The sequence below is a fragment of the Hippopotamus amphibius genome, chromosome 6 (genome assembly GCF_030028045.1).
Source record: "Hippopotamus amphibius kiboko isolate mHipAmp2 chromosome 6, mHipAmp2.hap2, whole genome shotgun sequence".
Lineage (NCBI taxonomy): Eukaryota > Metazoa > Chordata > Mammalia > Artiodactyla > Hippopotamidae > Hippopotamus > Hippopotamus amphibius.
Genome location: NC_080191.1, coordinates 161,757,415 through 161,772,117, shown reverse-complemented (window position 1 = coordinate 161,772,117; position 14,703 = coordinate 161,757,415). Strand labels below are relative to the sequence as shown.

Genomic DNA, 14,703 nt, shown 5'->3' with positions numbered 1-14,703 from the left:
AGCTGGGGGAAGCCCTGCATCCCTAGTCCTTGCTTCTGGTTTGGTGGATATGGGTGTCTTTCACCACCAAGCCTCAGCCACCTGTTTGAGAAAGACTGACTCTCTGGGGAGAAGAGTAGGTTAAAGACAAGCACTAGCCCCTAATAGATGTTTGCCCTCACGTCTTATCCCCGTCCCCCACAAAAAAGATGTTTGATTTCTTTGTTGTGGATAGGGTCTCTAGCTTGGCCATTGAGTCTTCCTGAGAGCCCTTGGAAAAGAGGGGTCAAGGTGGGCTGAATGGTGGCCTTGTAGTGCAGTGGCAGGGACACTTCATTCGGCGGTAATCCAACCTTGATTCCAGTGTAGCTCTGTTCCTTAATCACTCTATGATCCTGAGCAAGTTGGGGTCATATCACCTTTCTGAGCCCCAGTCTCCATCTTCACGGGTTTTTTTTTTTTGAGGAGTGAATGACTTAATATGTGTACAGGGCCTGGTAATGAGTTCTTGTATGTTATAAATACATTCAGAGCGGGATGGTTAAGAAACCGTGACTTATTGAAGCGGTTTCAGGTCATGGTGATATTGAGGCCAGGGGTGGGGGTGGGGTGTAGATAAAAAAAGCTAAGGGTGAAAGGGACTTGGGCAAGTTCTTAGGCTAGGAAGAGGGAGACGCTGTAGCTGGGAGAGTGAGCGGGTGGCTGAAGATACACGGGCCAGGAGGGGTTGAACAGGAATACACGGCTGATCACGGTGGTGCGTCAAGTGAAGACTGAAAAACAGGACTCGGAGGAAGGCAGTCAATAGACACAAACGTTCAGTTGTAAGATAAATAAACAGTAGGGCTCTAACGCACAACATGGTGACTATAGCTAAGACTCCTGTGTGATATGTAGGAAAGTCATTAAGAGAGTAGATCCTAAGGGTTCTTGTCGCAAAAAGAATTAGTTTTCTTTTCTTTTTATTGTATCTATGTGAGATGATGGACGTTCACTAAACCTACTGTGATGATCATTTCGCAATTACGTGAATGAAAAAATCATGCTGAACGCAACCTTACACAGGGATGTCTGTCAATTATTTCTCAATAAAACTGACAAAAATCTACAAACACAGGACTTGGCAGCGTATGCAGGAAATATAATAAGTAGCAAAGAATGTAACTTTGGAGGAGGCCAATCTGGGTTGTCATCCCAGTCCCACAATTTACTAACTATGAGATCCAAAGAAAGTAATTAAACCTCTTTGGGCCTCAGGTTTCTTCTCTAAAAAATAGTAATGGGGGCAGCTCCTTTTCCTTTCCTCCTTGGAATACGGCTAGAGTTCATTTCCTGGAGCCACAGCGATGATACTCTAAGTATTTAATAACTAATATGATGCAAGCATGGCCCGATCAGACCAGATACAGCAACCAGTCAGCAGCGTCGCCAGCCAGAGACGATTGGGGTGGCACCCGCTAAACGCCAGCCCTGCAAACTCACATTCCTCCATGAAGGCACGGACACGGGGTTGGCCGCTTGGCTAGGGAGTGGAGAAAGGTGAAATCCAGAAAGACCGAAAAAAAAAACCATCGCTTAATAACCCACAGAAGCACTTGAGCGGTGTTTTTAATAATTTTTATCAAGTCCTTTCACAAACATTGCTTGAGTTATTACAGCTGTTTCCTGGAAAACATAGGATTGAATGCTCTCAATTCACTTTGATTAAATGCATTCATAATATGCAAACAGTTGCTGCGGGTAAATAACGGGGTAAAACACCATTCCTACTTTAGGGATCTTACATTGCGCTAGAGGTTTAGACAATATACCTCTGATGGCTCCTAGTCTACATTTTTTTGGTTACGTGATAGCTAAAAAGTACATGGATGTTTCTTTAATGTTTGTTATGATTAGTAAATTGTGGGACTGGGATTAGAACCCAGATCAGTGTCCTTCAAAGTCACACTCTTTCCTATCTGTTATACACCTGTACACACTTCCAAGTCCTGTTGTACCTGAGAAGAACCCTTTGGGGCCTTTCTGGGACAGATCCCCGCCCCATGTCCCGTGCCTGCCTCTTGTTTGTAAAAAGGCTTTAGTCTCCTAGGCCTTCCCTGAGTTCCAAAGAGCAGATTCAAACAATTACTAACTAGGGAAGTGAGGGCATGCAGAAATGAAGGAAAAGCAAGCCCAGCATAATCTTATCCATGACTGTCAGTTTAAACTAATACCTTGATTTATGACCCCAAACCGTCCTGTGGCTTTAACCAGCTGGCTCCACACGGGCTTAAAAGTGATGACACTGGGAGGGTCAATTAAGCACTGAAATTCCTGAACCATCACAAAGGCTCTAAGGAGTAATAAAATGCATCAACCATTGCTCCTGCTCTCTCCCGGAAAGAAGCTAAGGGATCACAGGACCATGATGGACTAACTGGCTTTGCTGGAACGCACAGATACATCACAATCACCAAAAACACATCTAGTTACAAGATGGTGCCAGGATGTCTGCAGCTGAGGTCTTAGCAGGAAGCTGAATCCACAAAGATCCCCTCCGCTTTACCTTTTCTGCTTTTCAGAACCTTGTGCCCAGGGCCAGCCAGCAAGATAAATTTGAGACAAGTCCCATCCTCCATGTCGGTGTCTCCTCAACTAATATACCTTTCTCTGGCCCAAACTCTTTTTTTTTTTTTTTTTGCCTCACAGTGTGTCAGGCACACAAACTTAGGTTCGACGACACTGTTTTTGAGTGTTCACTGAAACACTACCATGATCTGTCGTGTATTCCTTTCCAACTCCTGGACCAAGCACCTTCAGCCACCCCCTCACGCTCCCAGCTTCAGCTTCTCCATCTTTGTGCATTTCTCCTTCATCCCAGCCTAAGAACTTAGTTGCTTTCACCCTTACCTTTTTTTCCTACCCTGCCCCCCTCCCCAACCCCGCCATTAGAATCTACCTTCTGCCAACACCACACACCTGAGACTGCTTTACTAAGTCAGGTAGAGAGAATCTAAAGCCTTATTAGCCAGTGTTTAAATGCTTGAGGCTTGATTTGGGAAGAAGGGAAAAGAAAGAGGATAGGAGTGTGAGAGAGGAGTCTTTTGGCAGCAAAAATGAATAAAGAGAAGTTATCTGAGACTAGAGAGTCTCTAGCCTAGGGAGAAGATATGAGAAGAACAGAGGACTTGTAAAGCAGAGGACACCTCTGTCTTGCTTTCTGGGGCTGTAGCTTGGAGGCAGCAAGATGTCAGGGAGAGACCAGCCATGTGGTATCTCTTGGCTGTCATGTCCATTAATCATCTCATGGGGACTCCTGTATCCCAGTTTGGTACAGAAGCAGATCAACTAGACCTAAAGAGTGATGTGAACAGGGTAGTAAGTATCCTTCCGCAGGGGGACCTGGTGGACCAGTGATGAAGAATCAGACTTCCTTCTCATGCCTACCAGCCAAACACCTTGGCACTATGAGAATAAAACTCTGGCACCATTTTGTGTGGGGAGTAGCGGGAACTCCAAGAAGGACTGAGGTTAAGTTTCCCATTAGCTCACTTAGGATGGCAACCTGAAATAGAAATTAATTATTTTCCAAAAATAAAGTGATTTTTTTTTTTGTGAACCTGAATTTATGGTCATGATTCATGCTTGCAATCTTTTTTTCAACTGATAGCATGAGCTTTGTTTCCTTCATAATTGAACTGAGACCTTGTGTTTCCAAAAAGAAATTTAGAGGACTGGAAATAACAAGTGGAAGAGAAGTTGGGTCCCTTCTTAAAAATAAGTCATTCATTCATTCATTCTTGGCTGCATTGGGTCTTTGTTGCTGCACGCAGGCTTTCTCTAGTTGTGATGAGCAGGGGCTACTCTTTGTTGCAGTGCTCGGGCTTCTCATTGCAGTGGCTTCTTTTATTGTGGAGCACAGGCTCTAGGCTCCCAGGCTTCAGTAGTTGCAGCACAAGGGCTCAGTAGCTGTGGCACACAGGCTTAGTTGCTCTGCAGCACATGGGGCCATCTAGGACCAGGGATTGAACCTGTGTCCCCTGCATTGGCAGGCAGATTCTTAACCACTGCACCACCAGGAAAGTCCCTGGGTCACTTTTTTAAGAATAATCCTTTAAGTGATAATATATTCCTTCTTGGTAGGCCCAGCCTCAGCATAAGTACTAGTAGAGGAGAGACACTAGAATTAAAAGAGTTAAGTCCAGGAAAGAAAGAAATTCTGAGGATCAGAGATTTGCCTCAAGTGATATAGTGGACAGTGATGGACTTAATTTCTAATCTGTAGCACTGAGCTCTTTCCTCTCCTTTCCATTTGTCTTTCTCTTCTCATGCCATTTCCTCCCCCACCCACATTTTGCCCTATCCTAAATATGAAAGTAAGGTTAAAATAACTTGTCACTTTGCATTCATTACTGGTCACATTTTATTTATGTTTCTAATTCAGGACATGATTCAGTTTTCCCATCAAGGAAATTAGATTTTACTTTGGAACTGCATTTGCAAAAAACTTTGTGATATGTGGAAATTTACTGTTGAACGCCCCTGGACATGACTCAGACTTTGACTGGGGGAAGGCCTGAATCTCTAGCAGTAGGGGATTATGGGGGTGTGGCAATGAGATTCTGGGAAAATTGGCTTCGGGAAGAGGGAGAGCTTCATCTTTCTTTAGTGGAGGAAGTCGGTGAACATATCCAATTTGCCACCAATGGAAGGGAAAGTGTCCTTTACTTGGACCTCCTTCTTCTGAGTGCCTAGGTGGTGGGCCGTGACCTCGGCGATGGTGGTCTTGGGGACCTTGGCTATGGGGTGGTGGGTCACAGGGTCCATGGTGATAGAAATCATGGTCATGTGGATGGTGTCCTTGGGGATGGTGTCCATGGGGATGGTGTCCATGGGGATGTTGTCTGTGAAGATGATGTGTATGGGGATGGTGCTCACCAGCAATATGATTATTAGGGGGCCCACGGGCCCCCTTGGTGATAGAACAAGGGTGAAGGCCTTTTGACCCTGGAGGGGGCAATGGTGGAGGAGCTCCTGCTTGCAATGTTGGACTGTTTAAGTGACTTTTGTCTTCTAGAGGAGGTGGGCATCTAAAGTTATGTGAGTGTTGGGGATGATGGTGATCTCTAGATCCATCAGGCTTAAATGGAGGCCTGCCAGCAGGAGAATGCTCATGTTCACCAGAGTGGAGGCGATGGCCCAAACGATGCGTCACATCACTGATATTTCTGTGTTCCTGGTGAAGGACACAGGAGAGTGAATATCATCATGTAACAGAAAAGAAGTTAGATGTTTAGTTTGATTTATACCAATGACTTCCAGACTTTTGGATTCCACAACTAATTTTAAAAGTAGGGTACCAAAAAAAGAGTTCCTCAAATTTTTATCTAGCCTGCTTGGCATGTAAAATACAAACAAAACTATCATCTACCACCATCATTATTTCACAATAGGAATAATACTTTGATAACACAAGAATTAGAAAGTTCATCTCAGAGTAAAGGATAATCCTTTAGATGGAATAAATGTTGTATTATGAAACTTCCCTTATTATTCCTCTCATTTCAACACAAACTGGTGAAATTTCATTATAAAATGATACTCATCTATAGATCCACCTTTGGAAAACCAGTGCTTTATAATTTATATTCTCAACAGAGTTGAGGCTTTATGGTACAAACACCTACTCTTAAAGGATGAGCACTTACCTCTTCGCATTTTTCCTCGTTCAGATTTTAATTTTTAAGAAATCTGTGGAGCCATGTTCATGGTGATAAGCCTGCCCCCTCCTTTTTTTGGGGGGGGGTTGGTACATGGACATTTGGATTATGCTTAGATTTTTGTTGTTTTTGTTTTTTGGTTTTGGTTTGGTTTGGTTTGGTTTGGTTTTGCCTATATAAAAAATATTGTGAAGAATATCATGTATAGAACAAAACTTTCTAGGACACATGCAAAAATATTGTTTTGAATCTTATTTCATATAATTTTATATAGTAAATTTTAGGCTAATTCATTCTTCTTAGGTTCTATGCCTAATAATAAAAGCTAGGAATTATGAAATGTCAACACTGGAGTCCTGACTACAAAGGCCACTTTCAAATTCATTAGAGGTTGATTGAATTGATCATGACTTTTTTTGACTTTTCTAGCAAAGCTTACCCTTCCCAATTCATGGAAAAAACTCATACTTTTTGTGTCATATCAGCAACTGTACTTTCCCAGGGGCCAATTATCTTTGTATTTCTCCTCCCCCTCCCCCCTCATCCCTCATCTCTCTCTCTCTCCTTCTCCCTCTTTGGTCTCTCTCTCTCTCTCTCTCTCTCTCTCTCTCTCACACACACACACACACACACACACACGCATAACACACAAACAATACACAGCCATAAGAACAAAATACACCGTGTGTGTGAAAATATCACTTAGTTTGGCACAGTTCATGACAAAGGCTACTTAAAAGACCCACCTCAAGGTTGAAGACTTCACAGTTTATGACAATGTCTTTCAGGGTTTCCAAATTAGAGTCTTCTACATCATAGAACAAATCTGCTCTGCAGAATCCAAAGACCTGTAAAGAAGAAATAAACTTGTTAGTGTTTGTGCGTGTGTGTGTGTGTGTGTGTGTGTGTGTATTTGAGTGTGTGGGTACAGGTTGTATGAAGGTGCCCAGCTCTTGTTGTGAACTCCCAGACATTTGGGAAAGGAAAGGGGGCTTTAAAAAAGTCAGGGTAATATTATCAAATATCTCCAGCATCTTTCCTAATCAACACTTTGGGGAAAGTGCAGGTTCTGAAGGGTTTCATTCCAAGTTGCTGTGGTTCCCTTCTGTGAGTGGTCCCCAGTACTGGGCTTCCCCATGGGCTGTAGGAAGAATTCCACATCACTGATACCTTCACTTTAGCCCAACCTTCTGCATGAAGACCTGAGTTGCCTGTTTCTACGCAAAGTGAAGCGTGGTGTAGAAGAGGGATTTGCACAACTTTAACCAGCGCCTTGGAGGAAAGTGTTTGAAAGGAGGGAGCCAGTATAAGGGTGAGTTTGCACGGACCCTGTCAATGTGACTGTCTGCTAGCCCTACCTGAGGTACCGAGGCTGCAGCTGGCTGGCACCACTATGCCCCAGAGGGCCCCACGCCTAGCTGTCAAAGTTAGACTAGGACAGGAAGAAAACTCTTTTTTTAGAAGAGACCGTTAAGCATTGAGGTTCTGAATACAGTTTGGAGTCAGAGAGACCTATGGTAACCCTGGCTTTGCCATTTACTAGTTGCGATCTAGGCAAGTTTCACAGCATTTCTGGATTTTGTCTCTTCTGTGAAATGAGGACAACACTAAGTAAACACATGTTGTGGGAGGGCTTCATTACATGAGAGAATGCTCGAAACGCTTCTTCTCAGTTGCCATGTTTCTGCACTGGGTTTGCATTACCTACACCAAGATAGGGGTTTGCTGGGGATGGGAGTGGAGGAGGTGGGGTGTCTTTCCTGGTAGTCACTAAGCAGGATTCTAGAACTGTCTGAGGTTGAAAAGTCAGAGAAGGAACGAATGAATGCTTCCTTTCTTCCAGTCCTGGAGAACATGTTATGAAACCTCAGAAAAATCCTGGACTTGAAACCAGAAGGCCACTATTAAAATCCTGTGTCCTAACACTTTCTAGCTAAGCACCCTTAGGTGAGTGTTTAAACTTCTAGGTCCTCTTGTCCCAGAGAAATGAAGGCAGACACTTGCTTGTCCTCAGTGCGGTTGTCACAGGGCTCTAAAGAGGCGATAATAAATGTGTCTTGTAAACTGTAAGTCACCTTACAAACGCTGCGTTATTAAGCAGATCTTCCTACAGCTACCTGAGTGTGAACTTGTAAGTGACTAGAGGGACAATCCCACTGACTGAGCGTCTGGGGAACAGGATTCTAACCTCAGCCCAGTTGTGAACGTCAGGCAGACCCTTTGCTGAGCCTCAGTCACCTCCTTGTTTGTTAAATGGGGTCACTGTGAAGAGTAAACGAGGTGAAGTGAGTGAAAGCACCCTTGGGTGTCAGTTCTTAATACAAGCTAGTTATTAGTTTTAGTTAAGTCTTTAATCCTAATGGGTTAAAAAATAAAACACCCAGCATTAAGTTTAGATATATATCATGTATAAGTTTATAATATACATGATACTCTCATGATTCACTTAACTGCTCTGTGCCTCAGTTTCCCCATCTGTAAATCAGGAATAAAAATAGTATCTACATGATAGGGTGGTGCTGGTTTAATAAGTTAAAGCACTTAGAAGGATGCCTGGCACATAGTAAGTGGTCTCCAAATGCTACCTAGTATTTCACAGCTGCTGATTATACTCACGCGAGAGTGCCTGGGAAAGGTGTGACTGGAGCAGTTCCTCACAGAGAAGTCCAGGTAGTAACCCATCCTTTCCCCTCCTCTCTAGAACAAATTGAATCCAACCAGTTTCAGGAACATAAAAAGTAAAAGAAGAAAAAAAAAAAAAGGCCATGGATACCTACTATCCAACATACTATAAAGCAGCAGTCCCCAGACTTTTTGGCACCAGGGACCAGTTTCATGGAAGACAATTTTTCCACGGATGGGGCCGGGGGGAGACGGGATGGTTCAGGCAGTAATCCGAGTGATGGGGAGCGGCAGGTGACACCCACCTCCTGCTGTCTGGCCCAGCTCCTAACAGGCCGTGGACTGGTCTCAGTCCGTGGCCCAGGGGTCGGGGACTCCTGCTGTAAAGCACTATGAGTATTCAAAATCCCCACCATGTGGCATTTTTCTGACCGTCTCTGTCTTTAAAAAATGTATCATATAAGCGATAAGGTGAATACTATTTCATTGAAAGGTTCAGATAATACAGACATGATCAAGCATCATGTGAAAAATCTCTCTTCCTGCACCCCAGCCTCCCCTTCACAGAGGTGCCGCTATCATCCACTTGATGGATTTTTCCTTCAAGCCTTTTCCTAAATATGTGGCACATATACACATATATCTAATTATTTAACATAAATGGGATTATAGTCTAAGTATTGTTCTGTAACCTGCTTTTTCCATTAGCAATATATCTTGAAACTCTTTCCAGCGCATATGCATTCCAAATGTTGTTTTTAGTAATCGAGTTGTATTCATTCCGTTGCTTGGATGCACTATAGTCTATTTAACTTTGCATTTTCAAAATGCACGACAGACCTCAACGTGCTGCTCTACAATTCCACTCTGGGTGGGAAGCATTTTGGTCCTTGGACTGGGAGGCAGAACTGTCTCGCTCCAGCCACACCACTGGGTGTGGTGAGATAGGTGCTCTGAGCCTCAGTTTTCCATCATGATACAAGGAGGTTAGGACCCAATGATTTTAATGACTCACATCACCCTATTATGCTCTTCTGTCTTTCCCTGTTCCTTGTTTGGGTTTTCTCTTTTCTCTGGTAGGTATTCTCTCACACACACACACACCCCACAACTCCAAAAACTAAAGAACTGAAGGAGGGCAGTTCTATGGTATCTGCTGCCTCTCTGCTGAAGCTGCAACAGGAGTCTCAACTTAAAAGGCAGCTGGCTGAGTGAGGCCTGCGGAGAGGGTCAGTACCGCTGAGTGTGTGCTCGCTGGGTTGGAGCCTGGGCCCTCAGCCTCCAGCTAAACATTAGTGGAGACTCACCGCTCTTATAACCCTCTTCACTTTGTCCACTTTGAAAGAAGCAAAGTCACCATTCTCCCTTTTGTACTTCTCCAGGGCTTTATCAGCTTGTTTTCTGTAGAGCTCTGTATCCTCAAAGAAATCCAAGAGTACTGGGCTGTCTTTAGTATTGGTCAGTGCCGAAGAGACTGGAGAAAGAAGTTGGCAGCTCTGTGGTTACTGGGTTGGAAATAGCAATGTCATTGCTGGGACTTAATACATATAAACATGGTGGCAAGAAGAACAGCTTCCATTTTACAATGGACACACTGAAGGTTGGAGAGGCTAAGTAACTTGTCCAAGATCAAACCAGCCAATCAGCAGCAAAGTTGCTTAAACCCAGATCCTTCTGATGCTCAAGTCTCTGTTAATGATCCCTATTCACAATGCGCCTCACCCCCATCACTCACAAAGCGCTAATATTTTCATGAACTCTTCCTATGTCTGCCAAGGAGAGAGGCATTGCTGACATAAAGTTTTTCCCAGAGGGAGAAGATAGAGCTCAATCTTTCTTTAAGACAACCTCCTAAGGGAGTTGCTTGACTGCTGAATTTTTGTATATCAAACCATGTTAAGATTAATTATTTGAAAAGTTCTGTGATAAATCTTCTTGAAAAAGTGAATTAAAAGAGAATGGAATTTAGAGTCAATGCCGGTGGGATAGGGTCACGTCTTTGCCACACTTTGGCTGTGTTACCAAGGCCAGGTCACTGAATCTCCTTGAGGCTTAGTTATTTCATCTCTAATATAGAAAGTGTCATAATCTTTACTTCATAGTCTTGTTGTGAGATTAAATGAGATAACATATGTATAACTGCTTTGTCAACATACATAACTTTCAGATGCTGAAGTCGATACTTGAGCGCTACATGCTTTGCAAAGTGTACTACACAGACCATCTTATTTAATTCTGAGAAGGATCCAAAGGGATACTATTATTGTTATCCTCATTTTACAAAGGAGGAAAGCTTGAAGAGCTTAAGTAACTTGCCCTCAAGACTACACAACCAGTAAGTGATGAGGTTGGGATTCAAACTCAAACAAATCTGACCTCATAGCTTATGTTCTCAATGATGATGCCACACAGCCTCTTGTAAATTTCTATCTTTATATGTTGAATTTCTTTAAAAGAACGTATGCCAATAATAGGGGAAAACCCTCTCTCTTCTCTTTTCAAAAGAGCAAGTAATAATTATGTCCGTAAGAGCAGGAACCATTTCTGATATGTACTTCATAGACTTATATGATGACTACCACTGTATGACTGAATTTTGAATTAATTAGAATTATTTAGCATTTTAACAGATGATCATACCAGAACTTGTGGTGCAGTTAAAGTCCTTCACTCTAAGATTCGGAGACCCAAGCAGACGTGTTGTAGCTATTACCTTACATTGTCCAATCACCTGTAAGAAAGAGGGGTTTATGTTATTACCTGCTGCTTTCCTTAGGTTGACACACGGGAACACAAAAGTGAGGCAACATACTCCCACTCACCATCTGAAATTTGTCTGTGCTTTCTCTCACCAAACCCTCTCTCAAACTCTTGTATTTTCTTTGCATATTTCTGTGAGCTGGATGCTATTAGCATCCAAAACCCTCATGAGAACCATGGAGAAACTGTTGAAACAGATCATGGCCATATCCCAAACATTTGCAAGGGAAAAAAATGCTAAAACTCCCGGGTGTGTGAACATCTTACTTCCTGGAATTGAAATCTTGTATCTGTGCTCATTCATCTTTGTGTCCTCCTCCTGTGGCAGAGAGCCTGGGCTCTGAGTACCCATGGGCAATGTGCAGAACAAGACCCTATTCCTCATAGTGACGGCAACTAACCCCTTTGGCCATTTCTGTTAGCGGGATCAGTATTCACAGGACACAGTTACAAGTTCATAGGTTCTTAGACATTAGGTGATTGGCCCAAGGTCTCACAGCTGGTCATGCTATCACATGGGACCACAAGCCCCACTGACTTTTCTTGAACTGGGTTCCCAGTTATGGCTCTCAAGAAAATATTACTCAAGGTCAACATCGTCTTCATGAGCCAAGAGGCAGAAGCTGCTCTTACTCTTTTACTGTGTTAGCCCAGGTGTGCAGCCACTCTGGGCAAGCACAATAGACAGAAGTCAAGAACGCTAAGAGGAGAGGAGTGGTACCCTGTTTACTTACTGTATCAGAGGGACGTCTAGAAAGAGCTGGCTCACAGTCATCCCAGTGCTTCCTGGATAGGACTGAACAGTCAGATTCTTTCACATCCAAGACTAAATAATAGACAGCTCCGAATTCCTGGGGAATACCAAGAAAGCAATGGGTGGGTAGTATGTGACAGCTCAGAGCTTTCTCGATAAAAACAATCTTTATTTCCTAAATAGAATTCCTGCTCCTCTTCAAGTCATTGCAGATGTCCTAGCTTTGTGTCACTTGCTCTATTTATTTAATAAAAAGCTTCAGAGGGTTCCTTCCAAATGCTGTTTATAACTGGTCACGATGTTGCTTCTGCCCATGAACTTTAAGAAGCAATCACTAAAAAGCAGTGTTGGTTTGGGTGGAGGTGTTGAAGGTACAAGCCTAGACTATAAGCGATGATGGTCACATCACAGCCTCCAATCTGTATGTGCAGTTGTGTCCTCTCATCCAGCTCTATTCCTGAACTTGGATTTCTTGTCTTTTTTTTTTTTTTAATATAGATTGACTTTTTTCCTCCTTTGGCCGTACCGTGTGGCTTGCAGGATCCTAGTTGCCTGACCAGCGATTGAACCCTTGCCCCTTGCAGTGGAAGCACAGAGTCTTAACCACTGGACTGCCAGGGAAGTCCCGGGTTTCCTGTCTTGATTTCAACTTGCCCAAAGCTAAATTCACTCTCTTCTCTGACAAACCAGCTCCCTCTCTCAACTTCCTTTGTCCGGTCAGTGGCACTATTAATTATTTATTGCCTCAGTCTTTGTCTTGAAGAATGTCCCAACCCCAGGCCTTGAGTGGTCTTTCTTTGAAATGTCTCCTGTCTTTCCTTCACTCTCATTGCCCTAATTGCCATTGCCTGGGGTTGCTCCTTGTGTCCTCATTTCTGAACACGTGAAATAACTCCTATATTGTGTCCCTGCTCCTGCCTCCATCTCCCCAGGCACAGGGTGACCCCTCCCACCCACCCACACACCCTCCACACTACCACTCAGAGGTCACAGGGTGCTGACTCATCCTGTGTCCTACTCTGTGTGGCAGAGAGCCTGGAAGGGGACTAATAGTCACCAAATTGCTAGTTGAATCCTAAATCCCTGCACTCTTGTTCTCTGTAACCTTTAGTGCCTCCGTTTCTAACACTGTAACAAGTATAAATCTCTCTGCTGGTCCTCTTTTGCTGCCCTGTGGTCTGGCCTCCCTGCTTTCAGTGGTGGAGAGGGAGGACTCCCTCTGTAATCTCTATCAAGCCCTCAAATCCACTCCAAATAAGTGTATAACCTAAATGAAAACAGTAGGCTAGTTTCTTCAAGCCTACAGTCTCTCTTCCAAGATGACAGCTGCTCCAAAGCCCACAGGGAACCTCTGGAACCCCTCTGCTTTTGTTTCACTTCTCCCTAACACCTTCCTTCCTGATTCCCTCCCCACATAGAGGTGGTATGCCTGGAATTCTCCTGGAAGGCCATTACCCAGGCCACCGTCCTATTCAAATCCTGCTCACTCTTCAGGATCAAATGAAGCCTTCTCCCATCCCATCGTAATAGTTCTTCTATTAGATCGCTCCGGCATCTATACCACTTACTTGGTCACTTGAATATATCCCATCTTATGCATTTCACCTCTGTGTGCATGTGAGCTGATTATTATTTCCTTGAGAGTAAGGCCCACAGTTTATTCTGATCTTTCTCTTACAGCATGTAGCCTTTGATTGGGCTCTGTGTAAGTGCTTATAAGTACTTACAGGCTAATTCATACTTAAGGACATACCAGTAACAAACATTAATTTGAAGGAAAAAAGAACAGAGCAGCCCACAAATGAAACAGACAACCCTGACCAAAGCCAGTCCACGGTGCAAAGTGGCCGGCTTAGGAGCTAGAGTCTCACTTGCCCCTGGTACGTCACCTTCCCACAAAGCTCTGCCATGTGTGGCTCCTCACCGCTTGGTCCAAGTGGGCATCAGCGACCCGCAGCAACTGGAAAAGGTAGCCATCCCACCGTCCTTTATTGATCAGGTCTAGCGCTTTCCTAGCCACGGGCTCTGTAGCATCGCAGCCTATGGAACTCACAGCGCAGGAACACTGCAGTGGGAGCGAAAGGATGAAAAGCAGTGTTGCAGCGAGTAACTTCATTTTGTTAAAATGTGAAAACCATCCCTTGCTCTGGGATACCACAGCAGAGAAGTTTATACACATTTTCTAAAACACACAATTGATTAAACAAAGTCTTTATATATTTTTGTTATGTAACTGGGGACGTTCACCTTGACCCCTGGTTCAAACATCTGTCAACACGCTGTAAATGATTAGCGAGCCCTGGGGACAGAAAGTTGAAACATGTCACACCAGCAAGTGGGTGAAACTGTGATCTGCACAAATCTGGATATTTCTAGTAGGTAGCAGATCCGAAGTGTGTTTCTGACCGTAAGCACTTGCCTGCGTTGATGTGGGAGGTGCAGTCAGAAATAATTTTCCTCCATCTGCCAACTAGAAATCTCTGCCGTCAGTCTCCTCTTTGGATTGTGGCACTGAAAGTCCTCAGTAGAACGTAGCTGCATTATTGAAGGGAGGTAACATGTTAAATGGTTAACACCATAACAGGAACTGAGTTCGGGTAGAAGAGAATGATTAAGAGGCTGTCACTTCGAAGCCAGATCTGAATTTCAACCCTGAGTCTATTACTCTCTTATTGTGTGATGCTTGGTAAGCTATAAAACTTCTCTGATCCTTAGTGTCCTCATTTATAAAATAGGGATTAAAAATCTCTTGGCAGGATTGTGTGATGATTAAATAAGAAAACATGTATAAAGTCACCAACACAGTTCTTGGCACAGATCCAGGTGCTAAATAAATGCTATTTCATTGTTATAATTAGTGTGCCTGGGAAGAAGTTGGGAGCACACGCA

At 43.6% G+C, this 14,703-nt stretch overlaps 1 protein-coding gene across 1 annotated transcript; it reads right to left on the bottom strand.

The window, feature by feature from the left end:
- Positions 1-4,343: 4,343 nt before the first annotated feature.
- HRG (histidine rich glycoprotein) lies at positions 4,344-13,981 on the bottom strand. Its single transcript, XM_057739449.1, has 7 exons — positions 13,739-13,981; positions 11,795-11,911; positions 10,941-11,031; positions 9,608-9,774; positions 8,295-8,375; positions 6,425-6,526; positions 4,344-5,194 (listed from the first exon to the last, which is right to left on the bottom strand). The coding sequence occupies exons 1-7, from the start codon at positions 13,928-13,930 to the stop codon at positions 4,439-4,441; spliced, it is 1,506 nt and encodes a 501-aa protein (XP_057595432.1). The 5' UTR covers positions 13,931-13,981; the 3' UTR covers positions 4,344-4,438.
- Positions 13,982-14,703: the final 722 nt, after the last annotated feature.

What these genes read in the sequence shown, in the direction of transcription:
- HRG (XM_057739449.1), bottom strand. Translation starts at nt 13,930, where the DNA reads ATGAAGTTACTCGCTGCAACACTGCTTTTCATCCTTTCGCTCCCACTG. An exon ending in CCTTTCCCAGGCACTCTCGC is followed by an intron (nt 6,527 to 8,294) that starts GTGAGTATAATC and finishes TCTTCTTTACAG; the next exon opens with GTCTTTGGATTCTGCAGAGC. An exon ending in GTGAAGTCTTCAACCTTGAG is followed by an intron (nt 5,195 to 6,424) that starts GTGGGTCTTTTA and finishes GTCCTTCACCAG; the next exon opens with GAACACAGAAATATCAGTGA.